Source organism: Nymphaea colorata, chromosome 6, assembly GCF_008831285.2.
Source record: "Nymphaea colorata isolate Beijing-Zhang1983 chromosome 6, ASM883128v2, whole genome shotgun sequence".
Lineage (NCBI taxonomy): Eukaryota > Viridiplantae > Streptophyta > Magnoliopsida > Nymphaeales > Nymphaeaceae > Nymphaea > Nymphaea colorata.
Genome location: NC_045143.1, coordinates 17,211,234 through 17,233,485, shown reverse-complemented (window position 1 = coordinate 17,233,485; position 22,252 = coordinate 17,211,234). Strand labels below are relative to the sequence as shown.

At 37.3% G+C, this 22,252-nt stretch overlaps 2 protein-coding genes across 2 annotated transcripts; one reads left to right on the top strand and one right to left on the bottom strand.

Moving 5' to 3' along the window:
* Nucleotides 1-516: 516 nt before the first annotated feature.
* LOC116255447 (uncharacterized) lies at nucleotides 517-6,501 on the bottom strand. Its single transcript, XM_031631269.2, has 5 exons — nucleotides 6,092-6,501; nucleotides 3,406-3,509; nucleotides 1,121-1,250; nucleotides 957-1,010; nucleotides 517-799 (listed from the first exon to the last, which is right to left on the bottom strand). Exons 1-4 carry the CDS (start codon nucleotides 6,200-6,202, stop codon nucleotides 972-974), a joined length of 384 nt encoding a protein of 127 aa, XP_031487129.1. The 5' UTR covers nucleotides 6,203-6,501; the 3' UTR covers nucleotides 517-799; nucleotides 957-971.
* Nucleotides 6,502-8,280: 1,779 nt separating this feature from the next.
* Nucleotides 8,281-16,603, top strand: LOC116256561 (oxysterol-binding protein-related protein 3C-like). The gene is made up of 10 exons (XM_031632956.2): nucleotides 8,281-8,556; nucleotides 9,664-9,757; nucleotides 11,059-11,175; nucleotides 11,299-11,371; nucleotides 11,462-11,580; nucleotides 11,673-11,794; nucleotides 14,259-14,435; nucleotides 14,706-14,850; nucleotides 15,184-15,362; nucleotides 16,185-16,603. The coding sequence occupies exons 1-10, from the start codon at nucleotides 8,468-8,470 to the stop codon at nucleotides 16,426-16,428; spliced, it is 1,359 nt and encodes a 452-aa protein (XP_031488816.1). The 5' UTR covers nucleotides 8,281-8,467; the 3' UTR covers nucleotides 16,429-16,603.
* Nucleotides 16,604-22,252: the final 5,649 nt, after the last annotated feature.

Below are 22,252 nucleotides of genomic sequence, written 5' to 3'. Positions count from 1 at the left end.
GTGAAATCTACGCTTGTGGTGCTTTTTTTTTTCTTGATGCAAATATATGACCATTAAGTCATTCTTCATATATTTGACATATCAAACGAAGTGCTAAGAAAAATCCTTTACATGATGTATATTTTGTCTCATGATAAAATAATCATGTAGATTACCAGACGCGAACCGTAATGCGAGAAGCATTCCACAAATATGTAAATATCAACTCTAAAGATTTCACACGCCTTGATAAACAGAAACAAACCAACCCTTTCATCATTTCATGCTTTTCTTCCCCTCATCAAACTGTCCCTACCTGAACCTGCAACTGGCCTGAGCTCCCCAACCTTTCCTCAACCATTCAGCCACCACCACCCTCTCCCCCATCTCTCCATCATCTGGAAAAATCTCTCTCTCTCTCTCTCTCTCTCTCTCTCTCTCTCTCTGTGTGTGTGTGTGTGTGTGTGTGTGTGTGTGTGTGTGTGTATGAATGAAATAAGTAACACTCTAATTGCAATAGGAGACATTGGTCTGGACTTTCTGGCAACAAAAAGATTTCTAATACGTTGAACAGGCCCAAAATTTCAGTTGACATCAGAGAACACTACAATGAGAACCACTCTAGTTATTCACCAATTTAGCTTTCCATGGTCTATGGGGTTCAGTCTTGCACAAAGTTATGGTCTGCCTTTCTGCAGTGGACATGCTGGAAACCAACAGGATTAGTGCCATCTTGAATAGAACAAAACTTCGCCAATATCTGCTGGAGCCACTCTAGCCACAAACTGACTGATGGTATCATGCTTTTCAGATTAAATACCTTCCAAACAGCAAATAGAAGGCATGAAACCTTAGTTTATCCGGGCTCAAGTTACTCATACAATTGCTTCACAATGGAAATTTTTTCAAAAGATACAAAAAGCAAAATTTGAAAGAAGATGTCCAGCCAGAGAAGATCTTATGGAATCATCACTCACATCAGAATAGCAACCTTAGAAGTGCGCTAGGCTGTACACCAGAATCCAAACCAGCTGCACAATCCACAGAACCATCATAATTTACAAGGTTTATATATATATATATATATATATATATATATATATATAGGCAAAAATTAGAAGCTATATAAATGTTTACATACCAAAAAAAGAGTTATGGAAGCAAATAGGCCTTCTTGAAGGAGTGCTCCATGACCCCCAAATTCCTCTTCGTCAACCTTTAGAATAAGTGCATAGTATCCATATATGATCGCAGAAGATATTAGCAGGAATCTGCAGATATTACCATGCTTCAGGATCAGACATAAGGCATTGATGATAAGGAAACCTTTCCTTAAGCCACTCCAAATAGATGAAACCCCTTTTTACTCACAAGCATTCTACCCAGATATGCTTTAGAAATGTGGAATATTTTAAACGCAAACCTCTCTGCATGAATGGCCCCACTACCATCTTTTTCCTTAGACTACACCATGTGGATCAACGCAAATGTTTGGACTAAATACATAAGATTCCAGTTCCAAACTAAGACCTGCGAGCCAAAATTTGTGGCACCGCTCACTGGTTCCCATTTTACTAAGAGATTCCAAAGTGTATCATCCAAAAAGAAAAGCAGAAGAGTTTCTCCATTTTCACTTCTACACTCAGAAACATTATTATTTTATTAAGAACAACGATCATGCTCACAGACTATGGCAAATTGAACAAGGGATATCACATATTCTCACGAAGCCTATAACCATAAATGACCACCAAATCTTAAACAAGTGTACAACTCAGGATATCTATGCCTTCAACTTTTACATGGATATTCAAGTTGGGAAGATTCCAGTTGAGGTTCAAATGCAAAACCTTCAGCTAGATGAGCCTATCAAATTCCTAATGCAACCAAATAATTTAGATTATGATTTATGAATAATATTCAATAAAATTTATTGCTTTCAAATTATTGTATAAAAGTGAAACATTTCTTGAGAAGTCTAACAACATATGGTGAAAAGACAAAGTTCAAGAAAATTGTTAAAACAAGAAAGTAAAACCATATGCATCAAAAATTCAAAGGATTCTGCTTGTGTAACCTTAAATTTAATTCATAGAAAAGTTCGTCATAAACTCTTGAATAGATTACCATATCATCTCGAACAACACATGTAATTGTAGTGGAGTACAACCTTTTGGACCAACCAAAATGCATAACTTAATCCCATAAGCTTATCAAATATCATCTAGTGATATGGAAAAACTAAGAATGTTTTAAACTCTATGATTAATGGTGTAGTCATGTTCTAATACCTATTTGTTCTTCTATACATTTCCATTCACCAATACTTTAAGCCATATACCAGGCACACAGCAATTTTTGCGCTTTGTAGTTAACAGTCTAAGGTCAAAATTCAACAAAAGTTACTATATTCCAGATACACAAGGACACTAATTAGTCTAGGAAGTTTCAGATGAGATCAGCACTTACAAAGGGAGAAACGTTCAGAAATCAAATTAGTAATAATCAAGTTTGCATTCTCAGCATTTTCTGAGTAACTATATCAAGTTATTAACTAGCATGTATGTTAAGAAAGAGACACTCAAAATTTTATACATATACAAAGAAGAATGGATACAAAGAAAGTGTAGTTTTTCAGTTGCATATTTGTGAGAAGTTTTCTGGAAAGTTGGTCCGTCATATAGAAATCTTGGAAGTTCTAAAAATTGAAAACTACGAAGAATGACACAAAGTTAAGGAAGTAAGTTTTCAGTTTTCTTTGACAAATGATAAAATAAAAAACAAGAAAGAAACAACACACGCTACATACATAAAATTATAAATTTATAGATGTGAACAGGAGCGGAGCCAGGATTTTTTTTTAGGGGCGGGCCGAACAGTCTAACCTCTGGATCCGGATAGGGCCAAACTGAATTCGAATCCAAACAAAACGTGGCGCAACTAAAAATTTTTAATAAATAAAAAATAAATAAATTAGATATGCATATATACATCAATAATATATATATATATATATATATATGTGTGTGTGTGTGTGTCTATGTATGTGTGTGTGTGTGTGTGTGTGAGAGAGAGAGAGAGAGAGAGAGAGAGGACATAGATTTTCTTTTCACAAGTCTGTAAAATCATCAATCTATTTTGATAGGACCATGATACCATCCTGACATATTTGATGATATCCTGAAAATATCATAATATTCTACCAATATTACTGACTTGAGCCTTCTACTGTGACATGATAATATTTCCATAACACATAAAATTTGGTGATATCTTGAAGTATTGTAGTATGCTGCTTATGTTTCCCAGATGAGTTATTTTCCAATCAATCATAATATTTACAGAATATCACCACTATCACCATGCAAAAAGTTAATCTATGACTCAAAAAAGTAGAATGAACAAAGACCTAGAATTTGCACTTACAAGACAATCCATATAGCTCCAACCACAGGAATTGCCCCCCATAGTAATCCACATATGATGGCAACAATTTGGCGTATCCAGTGCAGTGCATCCCCTAACTGATCCTGTAACACAGTCACAATATGGATGGCTTTATGCATCTAAAGGTCAAATAGTAAGAACAAGCAAGTATATATGCGAGGAACTACAAAAGTGAAAGATGCATTCTTTGTTAACGGCTTGGAACTGATCAAAAGGATTAAGCAACAATGGTCACACAGGGTTCAAAATTTTGAAGACTAGGAAACTCCAGCAGGAGAATAAGCAATTCCAACAGGAAAATCTGGTAGCATGCACTGATGCTGCATAAATGAAAGCTTATTCTAAGACAGATACATCATGAGGACAATGATATGAGCATTTCACAAAGCATACAAGTTAAAATATTTATGGGACATGGTCAAAAATTTCAGAATAACTTCCTCAATCGTATGGGTAAAAATAAAATACTTTTCCACCATCAAATGAGCTCACGGTTGACAAATCCAACAAGCAACCAAGTTGACGTGATCAGACATCAAATGCTTAACTGTTTCAGGTCATTAGTCTACATCTATTTTGCAATGTAAAGTAATTCTCTATGTGTAAAGATCATATTGCTTCAATTCGACAAAAGATACAAGCATGCTTCTTCAGACTCCTCCATCATGCACTTTAAGATTTTATTGCATAATCTTCAATGAAAGTAATGAAAATCAAGAACAATCGGTCAAAAATATTGAGGACAATACAGGAAGATGCTTTTGTCCTCTGCGCTTCCGAAAGGCCAGGTGTCAATATTGACACAACTAGAAATTGTTATGTACACTACCACCACCAGCACGGATCCTTCATGCTTTCATCTATGCCTTAGACATAATTTTCTGGTTTATAGCCTATGATTACTATCTTATTTTCGCTTTTTTATTTTTTCTCAGTTCATATTTTAGAGGTGCTCCTTCCCCCCTTCAGATCTTGCTACTAGGCATAAGGACTACCCTCTTCTAGTTAGTTCACAGACAAGCTTTGCCCATCCCCATCTCAGAACTCAGTCTCCATCCATTTATAATTTGGAACATTTATAATTTTGATTATCTACACTGCAAGTTTATATGATAGACAAGGCCTAAAAAGAAGCTTAAATTTTTTTCATCATTCAAACAAGAATCCAAGACAAGGACATGTAAAACTCCATAATCGGAAAACATTAATTACAACTAAATTCTGGATATATAATCTCCTAAAACATGTCCACAATATGATCAAACTTATCCACCGGCTCGAGTTGATATGGACTACAACAACTCAACCGCTTCAGTTGAACCTATATCTAATACACTTTCTAATACACAAGCAGCATAAACTAAGATATAATGTTTAGAGTTAAAGAACATATCTGCCTCCTTGTTGACCGCCACATTAGTAAGTGAAGTTCTGACCCTATTCAATGATGCAAAGTGGGTCTCCAAGTGCATCAAACATGCGCTCCTCCATGTGGAGGAAATAAAAGGACAATTCTCATTGCCTTAATCGTTCAAAAACTAGGTTCATTTTGATCAATGTGTTCCACTAAGATGCTTTTCTTCATTGATGCTTTCAACGTGAGAGCGACAATCACAAAAGTGATTTCAAACAATCAACCATGTTGTCTGAGCACCCTTAGATTGAAGCTCCCACTAATTGGAATACGTAATCTAGCATTCCTCTCAACTTGTAATCCTCAACGGCTCAGATATCTATTAGTCTAAGCTTATCGCCCATATTGGTCTGGTTTGAAAATCCATCATTTGAGGTTTCCATTTATTAGGATGCAGGCCGGTATTCGCATCAGCTTTTTTTAATGTTTCCTTAGGGGAAACCACCTTCAACGTAAAACCCTCAAGGTCATATTCTTATGCCTCCAAGGTTCTGGCTTACTTCAAGCCTGGGTAGACCTATGATACATCATTCAACTCGGGTGTTGCGCTTGCCACTATTTGCAACCGATAACATGCCAGAGCATAACCGCATCATAGGACTCGAACATCAGATGCTTTGAATGTGACCCGCTTTGCTGCCCGCTTGTGCTATTCTCCTTGAGGCATTTGTTTCAGCTTGTAAATTGTAATCCATAAGTCCTCATTGCTAACAGTCTAAGTTTATTGCACGTGCAATAAACCTTTTGCAGTAAAGCTGCTCTACAATTTCGGTTTCTTCTTTTTCTATGCCTTTCATGCGACTGCTTGTGTCGAACTGATTCGGTTCATTTGGCCTCGAATTGATCCTCGATCAGCGACAGTATTAAGACAACACTTCCAATTTATCAAGTAACACAGTAGCATTCATGTAGAACCAAACTAGCAAAGATGGGTTCTTGTCGAAGTATGGCACTCCCTCATCGATAACACTCAAGATCAGTTAAAAATAGCACGCAAAGTAGAGAAACATTCAAACAGAAGACTCAATGATAGCAACATTAACAATAAGAAGTTTCAGCTATCCTTCACTCCCCACTTAAATATTCATCTCGGATCTGATCTAATCGCTTCGAATGTTAAAACCTACGGGAACCAAATTTGGTATATCCAGGGTCTTCAGATAGTGACACCCAAGTTTCACATAGTGAATGGGAAAATTTTGCCGGAAAAGGGAAGCTAAAAGGAAGAACTGGGGCGAAATCAATACCAACCTTATCCCACGAAGCTTCCGGATCTAATAATTTCGCGAACTTGAAAGGAGAGACGTGCCCGTTCTGATTCTGATGTCGCCGCTGAGCCTTTGCGGATTTGCCCTCTTTCATTCTCACCACTCCCCAAAAAAGAGCAAATCCAGAAAAAGGGAAAAATACTGCAGCGAAAAAAAAATGGAAACCGAAAATTTGGAAAAAAGAAAAGTAAGTATCGGGATCGACTAGCTGATGGATCTGATACGTCGCTGCGATTTATTTTCTCATTTGCCACTCTCCTTCTCTCGATGATGTGGGTTTCTCCGAAGAAATTGGGAAGAAAGTTGATGGAAATGGGAAGGAGAAGACGACGACAGACGGGGAAGCGTGCGAGAGGAGTCTCCTCGATCTGGAAGAAAGGGAAAGGTTGACCAACGCCTTCTTTTTCTAATGGACGGTCGTAGGCACTGTCCTGCAAGGCTGCGGAAGTCAGCCCACATTGTCTCGTGGTTCCGTTCAGTTGCTAAATGTCCACCCAAAACAGCCTTAAATCATAATTATGATATGATAGAGGAAGGGATGGCTCCCGCTCCATGGGCACTGGATATCCGTACATTACGTCTTTTGTTATATCCTGTAGTAAAAGACTTTTTTTACTTATTATGAGAGGTGTAACCATTTGTTTATTGTTCCTCAAACTCAAAGTATGTATGGGTGGTTTACAATACATCTTTTAATTCGAACATCGTGTATAAAAAAATAATACCTACAAGAATCGAATTAATGACTTTGTTGACGAGGCTGACCATTGTCAATTGTGGGTCATGTATCTAAGTGGGCATATAAAGTTTGGTAAAAGCTTCCCATCGTTGTTGCAAGGTTGAGCCATTCTAAACTCCATGCAGGGGTGAAGTTAATAATTTTTACGGTCTAAAATGATGAGATAATACAATAACCAATACTTGTTTTTTATGCTTTTAAGGGATTTTGTGAAGTGCTTATCATGTGCATCCTACGATTATTTGAAATATAGCACTTGGTAGGCAAACGTCATGGGATGTGTTTGCATTTTACTTTTAATTGTCATCATGTCAAGGTCATTCCATTCAGGAGTCTGGACTCATGCTTAACAAAATACATCTTAGGGTCGTCTATCAGAACTTTGATTGCCAAGACAAGATTGATTCATACACCAGGCTATAAATCATCACTCCCATCAGTGTAATGAAAATTATTTGCGATAAACCATTAATCACACATGCACACACACACACATATATATATATATTAATGCCAAAACATAACACAAATTAACATAATTACTTGCTATGGGGGGCAAAGCCAAAAAACTTTTTCATACGATCACAAACAAATCTTGAAAATGTCAATTTAAAGACCTTGAACCAAGCTTCAACTCCACCATTTTTGATGCATGAGCACCATTTTTGATGCATGAACAATGACTGGTTTGGTGATAGAGGTCGACCTTTATAAAAAATAAACAATGAAATCTCAAAACGTTTTTTTTTAAAAACCACTGCTACCAATTTAGAGTAAGAATGCATTCCAAAGACCGGTTTGCCTTTTTCCTGGAATATATCTTGTGCAATTATTTTATCGGCAATGGAGTCCGGTTTTCTTAACCAACTCCCAATTTGTCTGCGAGGGGGATCGAACCAGGACCAAAGCCGCCAAGACGCAGCTATGAAAGCTGTCACGACCAGGTCCGACTCTAGACAAGGGATCATCTGGTCCGGGTCTCCCGGGTCAAGTTTGGGGTCCACGGTCCAAAAAAATGCACCCAGCCGGCCAGCCAGAAACGACTGGAGCGAAGCTGGATGTTTACAAAGAAACGCCTAATTTCTCATACTATTCAGATAAACGCCAACGTTTTCTTATTTACCTGATCACCGGTATCGAAAATTTGTGAATTAAAGGAATTTTTTTAGGCTTCTTGCCTATTGTATTATACAATTTTTTTTTATATAATGTCAGTTAACGAGCTTTTAGCAGTAGAGCCAATTTTTTTATGTGTAAATATGAAAACAATGTTATATAAATTTGATTTGTTTATGAACATTGCTAAGTTCGTACTTCGTTGTTGGAACCAACGGCCGCACCTAAATGTAATAATAGGAATATATAGTGCTCGCATGAATATTTGTTAAAGCTATAGGACTTCTGTTAACCGCCCAAATGCTGGCGCCTGCCAGGAAGTACCTGGTATTGGGAAAGATCCCATTTCTGCCAATACCTTTTTTTCCCTCCCATCGAAGCTCGCCGTCCTTCCCTCCTTCCGCTCTCGAGGTCTCTCCCGGGAATCGCGACGCCGTCGCCGTGTCTGGTTTCTTTGATCTTTGGAGGACAGGGGAGTAGGATTCTCCACATCCCGATTGAGAGATGACGTCGAAAGATCAAAAGGGTTTCTTCGCATCCATCGCTTCCAGCTTCTCCAATTTCGGCAGCGCTGTCCAGAAATCCGTCAACGGGTGGGCTTACTCCTCTCTCTCGCTCGCTCTCTTGTTTATTGGAGAATTTTGGTGATGCATATGGTTTTGTGGTGCATCATGTGTTTCTTTTTATCTTCAAGTAACTTTTCTCCATTGACGATTCGATCTTTGTTATGTAAAGTTGTTCGATTATCTCTGCTTCTCGTACCGGAAATTATCTCACCGACGTTTTGGAATGAGTCGAGTGTTTCTTGGGATCGGTATTTATATTCTCATCCTAGAGAGATCGAAATGTTGTAACTGATACATCCTAGAGAGATCGAAATGTTGTAACTGATAAATTCAAAGTGGCGTATGATAGTTCTATGTTTGAGATTTATGAAAGCAAAAATGCTTTGCATCTTTGCTTGTAGTTAAGCAGGAATATTTGGATGATTTCTTTGAAATATTTTTCATAATTCTGGTCCTGAATTTTGGGTGAGATATGCTGTCCCGCTTCCAATCTTTTTTTCGATTACGGGATGCGCGAACAAAAATTTTAAGTAGTCTGTTGGTGCGCTAGCTCAAGCTCGTTAGTCATGCAACCATTATCGTTTTTCTTTAATCTGTATTTTAGTCTTCGTTCGCAAACAATCTGCAACATATTTTTTGCTGTAGCTGTGTTTGTGAAGTTTGTGTGCGGATAATTTTAGGGTTTCCTTTCGTCACATTTAGACCGTCTTCGATGCTTAATGGTGCCTGTTGCAGGATAACGTTGTTATATTTATTCCCCAACATTATGTCAATTCTGCTTGTTACATGGCATTGCAAAACTGCTTTTGCCTCGCTTTTGTCAAAGAGCACCAAGCGGGTCAACATTTGTTGCTGCGTGGTTCTTTCCAGTTTTCTTGTTTGACCTTTTGTTTGGTAGCAAACTGCAGAACATCCTTTCTGGTGTCCATTTTCTTATTACGGGCAAGGATAATGGTGTCTCCACCTCATTTCGCTATGAAATTGGTACTAAGCATGGTAGATTGGGTTGTAATTGTTAGCTCCAAATTTTGATCTGTACCATGCAGATCGTCTGCTTCTTTAATATCAGCAATTGCTCTGGAGATTCTCTTAATAGTAACTTATATATACAATTTTGTGTTATTTCGCTGTTAGGTTGCTTGGATATGAAGGGCTAGAAGTCATAAATCCTGAAGGTGGTGAAGAAGATGCAGAAGAAGAAGCTCAGAAAGGAAGATGGAAGCAAGAGGTGACATATTGCTGTTATTTTTCCATCTAGTGCTTGCCATTTAGAACATTAGTATATCATTTGCTTGTAGACTGTAGTATGTATTACCATTTAATGCTCATGTGTATGAATTTGGATCTGTTTGTATTAGTTAATATTTGCACGCCATCCTATGTCATTATACATGTGAGCACCATTGTATATCTACTAATACGAGCACACAAGTGGCTTACTGGCTTACATATGTATAAGTGTAGCAGGAAAGAGCACAATTTTGATGTACAACAGTGCCAAATAGGTAGAATACATGCAACAACGCTATCATACTTAGAAGAGATGGTGCAGAAAATATTTTGTTTAACCTTTGGTTCCATGGATGGCAAGATGAAGAAAAGCGCATCTGTTTTCTTTTTGAAGTCTGTGAAGTGTGTGTGAATGTAAACCTCGCAGTGTCTAAATAGTTTGGATAATGCATCCTTGTTGGTATTAACACATCAAGATTCTTGACCATGTGTTGGAACTGGAAAATTTATAGCGAGCTTGTGAATTTGTAAAGGTTGTTCAGGGAAATGCACCTCTCTGCAGCTTCATCTCCCTCTCCCCCCCCTCTCTCTCTGAATGTAAACCGTGCAACTACCTTTTTAAATATTTTGAGAAATGAATCCTTGTCAGTACTTATGCATAAAGATTCTTGACTGTGTGTTGTGCAACTGGTGGATTTTCAAAATGTGCATGTTTTTTAGTCAGATAGTTTGTTCTCTTCATTGGAGAGGTTGAGAGCTTATAAAGTCATACAAATTATTTCTGAAGTTCCACCTCCCTGGAGCTAGACAATTGATGTTTGGTTGCTTTTGTGCCTTTTGCATCCCTTCCCCTTGAAACCCGCCACATAAGTTCACCTTGGCAATTGGCATTAGATGCAGTATTTAAATTTTAAACTTTAAAACTCGAAAAGACCTGCATAAAAATGTCTGCCTTTAGCTCGACTAAAAGATGATAAACAGTCTGTGTTGATAACGTGTTATCTAAGTTTCTAAGGTAATACTTTGTTGGTGTGTCACTTTTGTTTATGTCCTAAATGCATCTGTTTTATGCTTTGATATTTTCAGGATTTTATCCTTTAGTTTTTGTCTGCGCTGGTAAAATGCACTGTCCTGACTTCTTGTTTAGCCATTGGCCTTACTTGTTTTAGGCTGTTAAGTGATTCTGTAAACTGGTTTCAATTTTAATGTTGCACCTTTTCTAGCATTCTTGCACGGGTCTATAGTACTATACTCTTTCTTATAAGCCTTTTGGCACTAAACGGAAACACTGCTTTTTAGGAACGGGATGGCTATTGGAAGATGATGCACAAGTATATTGGTTCAGATGTTACATCTATGGTGACACTTCCTGTTATCATTTTTGAGCCAATGACAATGATCCAGAAAATGGCGGAGGTGAGTCTTTTGCTCATTTTGTGCTGGAAACCTTCTGGTTGCACTTGTGTAGCTTGTTGATTTCTGCTGAAAATATGTAATTTATTATCTCCTTGAAAATTGAAATTCAAATGGTTGCTGCAGTTAATGGAGTATTGCAGCTTGTTAGACCAGGCAGATGAATGTGATGACCCTTACATGCGGTTGGTCTATGCTTGTAAGAGGCCTCTTCTAATTTTTTTTTTCTCCCTTTTCTTAGAATTACTTTCGTCGGTACTTTTCTGAAACCTCTGACTATCTTTTTCAGCATCATGGGCAATTTCTGTATATTTTGCATATCAGCGAACCTGGAAGCCTTTTAATCCCATTCTTGGAGAGACTTATGAAATGGTTAATCATGGAGGGGTTACGTTCATAGCAGAGCAGGTTTGTGATTCAGTTCCCTTTTTTTTTTCTTATCTTCCTTATGGTGCATCATGGTAAGATCTTCTAAACACTCAGAATATTTCATTGGACAGGTAAGTCATCATCCTCCTATGAGTGCTGGACATGCTGAAAATGAACATTTTGTTTATGATGTAACATCCAAGTTAAAGACAAAATTTCTGGGGAATTCGGTGGATGTTTACCCTGTAGGAAGGTAAAATATACATTCTTAATAGTTAATTCTCCACAGAAAAGTAGTAAACCTATCTGATGCTACATTTTTGAATGCTTATTGCCCAGTAGTCTTTCTTTCACTCTCACAAGTTTTGTCATTGTTGTTCTCAACCCTCCTTCTCCCACCCCACCCCACCCCTCTTTTTTTTTTTTCCCTTCTCAAAGGGAATACCTACCCAAAAGAGAGGGTTGTGTGTAGAACCACCAAGGTTAATATAAACCGAGGATGAAATTTTGTGGCTGTCATAAATCTACCATGTTAAATCTAACCCTGCCATTTCATGCATGTTGAAGATTTCATGGATGCCAATCAGTTTGGGGTCGAATATGAGGACCTCATATATAGTTTCCACTTGTATCACTACTTTTGCTTTGCATTTTCTGCATGCTCCAAGCTGCTTGTTGTCTATGTGGCTGTTGGTTGGTCCTTGAGGTTTTCATGTATTGACTATAACAGCTGACGATCGTGCTTTATTTGGGCAACTGTGCCCAGCAAGGCCCAGCTATTTTTATGCACTTGGCACAGTCATGTGGTGAAGGGCCATTTTTTATGCATGCATTCATTCTCTCTCTATAGTCTACAGTCAAATTGGTATCTATAAATTTGATTGGAATCTTCAATTTAGTTTTACGAAATCCAAATTACGTAGTCAGATTCAGGTTTGATTTGCCGTTTGGCCAGTAACATCCAATCTGTTTGAAAATACCTTCTCCGTGCACCTTAATATTTACAAAGAAATATGTAAATTTTTCACTCCCACCATTGAATGTATCATTACTAATAAATTGACTTGAGATAAGTTGCTTGAGAGCTTGCTGCCTATGATGTGCGAATGACACTTCCATTGGGGGTTTCTCTACATTCCAAGGGAGGACAAACCAACCATAGGAGGAGATATAATTGGAACTTGCAAGTAGCTGGCAAAGACAAAAGAAATCCCATATGGTCCTATCTAGGAATACTAAAAAACATTGTTAGAATCATTGTCATAGATATTGTGAGATCTTCAAAAATCTCGCGATATTTAGGAGAAAAATAAAACAAAATATCGGGAAAATCCCGTGAGATTTTGAAAATCTTGGCACAAACAAAAATCTCGCGATTTTCTCAGGATGATGATTTTCACTTTTTTGTTAGTTTCTTATTTTATTAGTTTTTTTTATTTTTTAAAAATTTGCCAAGGTATTTCCCAAAAATTTCCTGAGAAAAACAACTTCACCAAAAAATACTCGAGAAAAACCTTGCCGATATTTTCCCATGAACAATATTTGTGACAATGGATAGAAGACATGCAAGTGAGCACTTTTCATCAAAATGTTAAAAGAATGGATTTGATCGATGTGTTATTGTCTTCCAAATTTGGATTTTTCCATGCTGCCCAACCTTCCAGTTATAGGTGTGCCTTAGCATGTTTAAAGGGATTTTTCCATATTATTTATCGTTAATTACCCAATGCAGTCTTATCTTTTTATGTATTACTTGGTCGCTTCATCACTTTTAGGCATTTTCTAAGGTTTTTTGTTATTTAAAGAGGATGATTGGTTAGCATCATCCCTTGAATTATTCATATTTATGCTCCTTGATTCAAAGGGAAGAAAAAATGACAGCAAAATTCTAAGGGAGTATGTATTTGTCTTTTTACAGGAAAATAAAGAAAAGGGAGTATTGGAGAAAACAACCATAAAATGCTTAAAAAAGCAATAGCAGTATTATAAAAAATTCGTAGTATTTCATTGTAATACATGGATATTTTGCAGCAAAATCCCTTTCTCTTGATATTTTTTCCAAAATGTTAAACTCAAGGGAAATGTCCTATTTTTGCTTCCTTTTCTGTTTCTTTTTTATCTTTCAAGTTTTAAAGGGAGAGAATACAGGATTTTAAGTATGTTAGCAGTGAGTGGTGCGTGGATGATGTGGCGATGAGTGCATGCTACCACAATATGCTTGGATTTTTGTGTATTCTTACTGTTTGACAAAGTGGAAACACAAATTCTAGAAATTCAGTGTTTCTTCAAGGGAGTGATTTTTACCAATGAACTTGCTATTTGATGATAAATTTTTTGATATCTACAGTCCAGTGCATCTAAATAATCTTCATGAAGTATGGTCCACATGCAAAAATCTAACAGTATCATTATATACAAGATTCTCATGACATGTATCGGACATTGGGATAAGGAACCATTGAAGGAAAATGAGCTTCACTTTTTTCTCTTGTTTCTGTATGCTTGTGTGGTAATTGTTGAGCACCATTGCTGGTGAAAACAAATGCTGTTATAAGATAAAGTTGGCACCACACTGTTTTCTGACTTTATTTATTTATTCAGTCTGTGTGACAGAATGATTTACCAGCATATCATGATATGAAAACAAAATATTGACTGTATTGAGCAGTGACTCCAGCTGATGTCCTTTCCTTTTTCAAATTTAAATACATATGCAGGACCCGTGTCACTCTGAAGAAAACTGGTGTGGTTCTTGACCTGGTGCCTCCTCCAACCAAAGTTAACAATCTCATTTTTGGGCGAACTTGGGTTGATTCACCTGGAGAGATGATCATGACAAATTTAACAACTGGGGACAAAGTTGTCTTATATTTTCAACCATGTGGATGGTTTGGGTATGGCTATATACTTCTAGTGGATGTGTGTTTGAATACTAAGGGCCACCCTCGGATGTTTTTGGCCTTTTATGTAGCTTTTCATGTCTAGGATTCTGTTGGGAATGTTTTTTCGTCCTTGTATATAGAGGTATACTCTTATCAATAAATGGTGTTCCCTGTCCCAGTTTCCAAGACTCTTAGTCGTATCTTGATTAGTTCTATATGTTTGTTCTCTTTTTATGAACACTTTTACATGATTGGTGGCTTACAGAGCTTGTTATCTGGCAGTGCTGGTCGTTATGAAGTGGATGGATATGTGTATAATGCTGATGAGGAACCTAAAATTTTGATGACGGGGAAATGGAACGAGTCCATGAGTTGTCAGCCTTGTGACCTAGAAGGAGAGCCCCTTCCTGGCACTGAATTGAAAGAGGTATCTTTTGGTGTCTGGAAGTTTTTCTTTTCTTTGACATGCTTAAGGTTTCATTTTTGCATTTTCTTTTCATTCATATGATTGATTCCACCATGCCGCATGGTGGAATGTTGCTTTTCCTTCTTCCTCTTATCGCATCTTCATGCACTTTTGTTGTACTACTAAAGGGAAGACTTCTTAAAAATGGTACCTGTGAAGAAATTAAAATATTTGGATTGTGGAGTTGATCACAGATTATAGGTTTTCATAGTTAGGCTGCTAATTAGAATATTGCAGAATGCCTGTTGAGAAAAATCTCTGCATAATTCAGTCTCTTGCTGAAATATGTTATAGGTATGGAGAGTTGCGGCAGTTCCACAGAAAGACAAATTCCAGTACACATACTTTGCACATAAAATTAACAGTTTTGATACCGCACCGAAGAATCTGCTTGCATCAGATTCCAGATTACGTCCTGACCGTTATGCTCTTGAAATGGGTGATTTATCAAAAGCTGGTGCCGAGAAAAGCAGGTATGCTATTTTACGTTTTTTGTTGTTGCAAAGTTACTTTCAGCAAATTGAAAACTTTGTTAAACTCTTTGCTGTTATTCTCCATGGTACTGGATGCTGGATTGTACATTTTTAGGGATTAGTGTTCCATATGTAACGTGCTGTCTGTAGAGAAACTGTATTGTTGTGTGAAATGTTAAGATTCAGATTCTGGGCACATTTCATCGATCAATACTTCTAGCCAATATAAATTGCAAGTTTTAGGATAAGAACATTTTAGTGTCTATTTTTTTTTTCTTTTTTGGCTACAAACATATATAACATCGTCTTTCCAAGCCATATCCATCTCTTCTGCTCGCTATTCTGTTGATGCCATGTTGTTGATTAATTTTCTCTTCAGGCATTCTTTGAAAGTTGGTCTCAAACTGGTGGTATACTGGTATGCATGACTCGTTTTGTTCTGCCCAAAATTTTGCGGTTGAAAATAACATCTGCAGTTTCAAATACAAGTATCATAAATGTGCTTTCAAGGGAACCTAGAACATGTTCCCTTTTTACGCTAATGGTAAAGCTTTTAGAAAGGCTTTACTCTTGGCAACTATTTCCATGTTTGTCATTTGTGCTGCAGTTATAACCTCGCATGTGTACTATTAATTACCAAAATGTTTCTAGTTTTTTTTTTGGATATTCTGTTGGTTCCATTGCCTTCTTTTGGCAAGTAGCCAAAAGCTTTCTGCTTGTTCGTGGTTAAGATCATGGTGACTGCTGATGTGCTTCTGCTGGTATAAGCTTTCTGTTACTACAAACCTGTGCATCATTTTAACTTGATTCTTGTTCTTTCAGTCTCGAGGAGAGGCAACGAGCTGAAAAGAGGCATAGGGAGGCCAATGGAGACAAATTTACGGCTAGATGGTTCAGTCTAACGGGAGAAGTCACACCGACTCCTTGGGGAGACCTGGAAGTTTATGAATACAATGGTAAATATGCAGAACATCGTGCTGCAATTGGGAGTGCAGATAGCAGCGTGGAGGTTGATTTGAAGTCTACTGAGTTTAATCCATGGCAGTATGGTGAACTTTCTGTGTGATAAATGTAATTTTTTTTTGTATTTTTATTTTTTTTGGCTCCCAATTACAATTGGGTGTCTATTTTTATTTCCCCTTGTTTTTTTATCTGGTCCATCTATTGTTAAGAACTTGTAGAATATGTAGGTGAAATTTCATTCTGATATTTATATGTTATGGATTCCTAGGATCTCTACATCTCTACTGTTTTTGGCAAGTTCTTTGCCTAGTCGAGGTACTGGGATGTCTTTTAATTCGAATAGGTACCTTGGTTAAACTTTTCATTAGTTTGCCAACCGAAGAGTCCCATAATCAACTAGGGTCCAAAATAGGCAAGGAAATCATATGGGCAGAGGGTTCTCCTTGCCACTACAAATTCGAACTTAATAACGCTGAAACCACTCAACTTAGACATGAAGGCTTTTTCTTTGGCAGGAATGTTGCTGAAAGGGCTATCCACTTCATGATTTAATTGTTTCCTACGGATATTCAACTGTTTCTACATATCCTGCATGTTGACATGGGGAAATTTTATTAATTTCCTTGGAAAGAGCAGCGCCATGCCCATATCCAGCACAACTAGAATCCAAGAGTTCACCAGTTGTATGTATATGCATATATTAAGTGGCAATTTGTATTTTGCCAAGTACAGTTTAAGATTCATAATGGCAAATGCTTGCGCTTCCACGCGTAAAGCGAGTATGAAACTTCTGAGCTGATGTAGTGGCAAAGTTTCAGTAGGTTTAGGTATCATGTGGCGACCAATTATATGTCGGATAGATTGCTTCTCCTTCAGGTGCTGGACGACTCCGGCTGCTAAAGATCCATCTCTTCGACATTGGTTTCTCAAATTGATGCTGGAAGCCGTAACATTTGTATGTTGCGTCAAACCTTCTCCAGAAGTGCCGTATGCTCGGGCAAGGAACTGTGTGCAGTTTCATCTCGAACAATGCTTCAGAAGAATCTTATAATTTGCTCAACTGCTAGTGACAATGTTGAGTTTGCCTATTTTTGAGATAGGAAAGCCGTGTGGGGAACTGACAATCTCCAGCATATTGTTTTCTGGACATCTCTGATCTACTAAATAGCTTAGTCAAATGTGTATTGGCCCTGTCAAGTTGTGAAGTTTAACAACAATGCCTGTTAATTATATCTAATGCTGTTTGAATTTCTTAGATAATCCGTTTATTTTTCTCGCTGTGCATCCTTTATCCGGAAAAAAAAATATTTTGAAGTTTGCCGCACAGTCCTAGTAAAGTCGGCCACTTTGAATATTGTATAGATAGTAACGCAAGCAACCTGGTTTATGGCTGATGATGACAATATATTTTTTCTTAGTCACATATCAATGATATTATTACCTTTGTTTTTTTGGAAAACATGTTCAATTTGATGGCGTTTCTCAAAATAAGCTTCCGTTAGTTGAATACCCAGTTAGGTGTAACAGCATTCTTCAGTTAGATGAGAAAACCAGGTCATGAAGGACGAGGAGGTCACAACCAACCATGGAGGGCAGAACGGTCACCTAAGGAGATGAATGAAAACTATCAATTTGATTCCCCTTTTTAATATTGTCCTCCTGACGTCAATTGGGAATCTTGATGAGCTCTCTCTCAATAATTGCATTAGTTATTAATATTAATTATCAATCAGTCTTGCAGTACAAGCCCTAATCAGCAGCCGCTAAGTTGATGTCGACAGGAGAGGGATGAAGGCGATCCCTTCCACACAACCACATCAGCAACATATCTCTTGTATGACAACCGGGATTTAAGTTTTATTATTTAAAATTACATTCTCTTATGTTTTCAATTACCATGTGTGAGTTAATACAAGTGTAAGAAACCAATCAAGTGTTTAGATCTTGGCACGAATTATTTGGGCCAACCCAAGCAACTTCAATCTTTTTTCTGTATCAATATCGATTGTAAAACATTGAAGAAGAAGGTAGTTCATATATATATATATGTATGTTCACAAACCATATGAAATGGGGGAAACTTTTAACGTCATTTAATCTGAAGGACGAGCATGGGCATTGTGGTAGACATGATCTCTCATCAATTCATCAGCCACTTCCACCCTCATCTTTTGTTTGTGGCTCTGCGTCTTCAGGCAGATGGCATCTTATGCCAAGAATCCCCCAACCACCACAACAATTTCTGATATTCCATCGGTGTTGGATCCGTCCTGACCCGAATACTTCAAATCTAGACCCCAACCAGAGGGCGGGACTGAATGTCTTTGTCTCATCTTGCCTGGATCAGTATCAACTGCTTCATTCATGATTGATCAGACCACTCAGACCCGAGGTCCAAGGATGAGGAGCAAATGCTGTAGGCCATTCCGGATTCAAATCCGATTTGGATCAGCATACAATTTCCCACAAGAATTCTCCAACTAAGTAAGTGCCGCATGGTGTTCTGGTCTGGTTGTTCATTATTATCAATCAAATGTTGTACACGTACATGTGACATAGATCCGAGATTCAGATCAGGAAAAACTCCCTACAAGTAAAACTGATCCATAATCTCATTTAAGTTGGCACTAAAGAAAACAACTAGTGGGCCTGAATTGCTTAAAATGATAAATTTTGCAGACCTAAACTATAGGGGGCAGGCCGTAGCCTAAGAATCTGGTTTGATGCTTCTGCTGCTTCTTTGAAGAAGAAACTTTTATTTTTATTTAAAGAAAGTACCTTAATAAAAGGCCAATTATAGAAGAGGTGTTGGGTAGAGGCAACCCACTAGACCTTCATGTGCAGTAGACTCCGGCAGCATTACATTTTTTTATTTTACAAGGCCAACCAGTGCTTGTTCATGTAGTGACACGACTCTCTCGTAAAAGAGATGGAACAAATCCATGGACTCCCAATTTACGACATGATTAGTAATTGCCAGAACAATTAGCAGCACATGATGCTCAAAGTTTTCCTTCTGTCAATCCACATGGAAAGAAGGAATGTGATATACTTAAATCCAGAGCTACCAAACTATGAAAATATACTTTATCTCAGATCTGTGAATTCATAAGTTGGCTGAGAATTTCAGAAACACCGTGTCACTTGTCAGTTCTTGCCTGCTCCTTGAGCTGGATCCTTTCCCGTTTTTCTTTACTAAGAATGTCAAAAAGCCCGAGGGGTTTGGCACACTGGCTGGGATCATAGGGCTCGATAGTAATGGTTCAAACGGAATGGACGTCAAATTTCCTTATACCGATTGGATGAGACCAATATGCTAGCTGACATATATTAGAAGGTTCACACTAGATATCGACACAGCTCTGGACCTTAAGGGCAAAGGAGAAAAAGGAAGAAGAAGGTCCGAGCTCTTATTGGAACAGTGGGATGCTCCCATCCCTCACCCAATAAAAAATGATGTATGAAAAGGTATGTAATTGTTAATGACATGGGACCCATTTAGTCTGCATTTATTTATTTATTTTTTCCTTTTTGTGCCTGTTTCACACATTCTTTATGTTATTTTCTGGATGCATTGATAGTGGGTAGCACATGACACTATTTCTTCTCATCTTCTTTTGTGCTTTTAATAACTTGACTGAACTTTTCATGACGCCAATTAAGGGTGGAAGGACCACATTAGATGCCTGTCTTTGAAAACAAGTATTGGGCATCTTTTTTCGGCTTAAGATTGGGAGTAAGCACAATCTTGTCTTCTTTTCTGAGAAAATTTTTAGTGGCTGGTGGCCATTAATATCTTCGCATCCCTTTCATCTCTGTGGTTACTCAAAGGCCTTAATTGTCTGGCAAATCACTTTATGGTGCTTTGGCTCACTGATCAAGCTTATCTCACTTGCTAATAATGGAGCCGCTTGTGCCTATTTTGTTTTCGAGCTTTTGGTTAAAATTGTAAATCAGGGTCCACATGAGCAGTTTGGAAGTCGTCTAACTGCCAGTTTACTTCTGCCTCTTTTAGTTACAAAGACAAGTAGTTCTGCCAAACTATAGTTTCCAAATTTTAACAGGAAGCGAAATAGAACTTTTTTATTTTATTTTTAGATATATGTTAAACTAAAATTTTTTATATTTACATATAAATTTTTAAATTTTTTAAAATGTGAGTGGGGAGAAGACCTCGGCCACCCCCTTCCTTTCACCCCTAGTAACGGTAATAGTTTGTTACTGTTTTATGAATCCGCTCAATGATTGGAACAATTCCTTTAAAGTAGATTCATAAAATGATAACAAACTGTTCTCATTTTCCAACAGCCTCTAAGTTTTGACAGCACATAAGTCCAGTTTGCATGCATGATTTGGAAACTCTGCAGTTTTCAATTTCTTGCAAAATAACTTTCATCTTGATGGGCATTGAGATGATAATTTTTTCCATTGGGAAAATAGTTGCTAGTAAGAGAAAATCGCACAAAGTGTTATTTTATAATTGGCAAAGCAAGATTCGCCAAAGATCCATTTTAAGGCTCTAGTAGTTGTCATCATTATGAAAAGAGATTCCATTACTTTGTAAGCACTTTTTATTTGGGGAAAACCACCTGGCAATGAAAGACTTTATCACTCGTAGACCCCCAAAGGCGGGCACCTTTGAGATTGGAACCCACGATCGGCTGCATACCAGCCAACGGCCTAACCAGATCTACACTCAACTTGCCTCAATAAAAATGAAAATGAACCTGCATATTGCATTTAGAATAAATTTATCTTATTAATTAACCAATGTAAGACATTTGGGTAATTTCATGTTCAATCAAATCAATTGTACTTTGCCTCGGTAGCAGCAAGTGTCTTTTGTGATTAAAGGACAACGGCAATTAATGAAACCCCAATCTTGCTATTAAAATTATTTTCAATTTTGTACCCAGTTTTTGTTGCATAATAAACAATCCAACCTATTGTTTTTGTGTTGTTGCTTTTTAGAGTCATCCAACCATCTTATTAGATTCATTCTATTCATTATCATGAACGTTTAAGATAGAAATAAAAAGAAACGACATTCTAGTTATTTAATATTAACTCATACTTTTTTCTCTTTGATTTTCTTTCAATTTTTAATTCAGTTTAGTTAAGCGACCATGATTAAATGGCTAGACGACTCTAAGTAGCCGGAACTATCATTCATTCACTATATATATTATATATATAATCACTTGTGTATTGGTCATCATGTCATTTAATCAATATTTTCCTGTTAGTACCAGCAAGATCAACTAGGAGAAGGTAGCAAGTACAAAATTATATGTTACAAAAACCACAAAAATCTGATGCATAATCCAAAGTTATATACACGAACGATTAGATCTCTGACCGCTTATGTCAACAACAGAAGCCAGACTTTTTAAATTTTTTGTTAAAAAACATTTATGTCCAAAAGGATGATTAACTTTATACATGGTTCCTCTCAAATCACTCTTATATGTATAAGGTGATGATAGGACATAAGTATTATTAATTTTAAATCCCAAGGGCCATGTGGAATAATGTGGGTCTACCTCCACCTAGGCAAGCCTAGAGAATGATAAAGCTAGAAGCAAATTGAGCTGACCTCACAAGCTGCTGCCAATATTGTTTTATTAGTACTGTTCCTGATCGGGCATTATTTATTTTAACTAATAACTTCTGGTTCGGAGCTAAGAAAAGCTTTACTTAACTTATAAAATCAGGAAAAATAAACCAAATCTCATTATATAGTGGTTGAAAATTGAAATATCCGAGAGAAACACGCAGCTTTTAGGTTCACGAATCTGATCGGCCTGTATTCTAACAAGTTACAAACCCTAAAAAATGTGGGAATGTGATCTGTCCGACTTAGGTGCAGCCTGAAAACGTGGTGAAGCAATTAGATTTATAGCCAGGTATAGAACCGAAGACTCCGA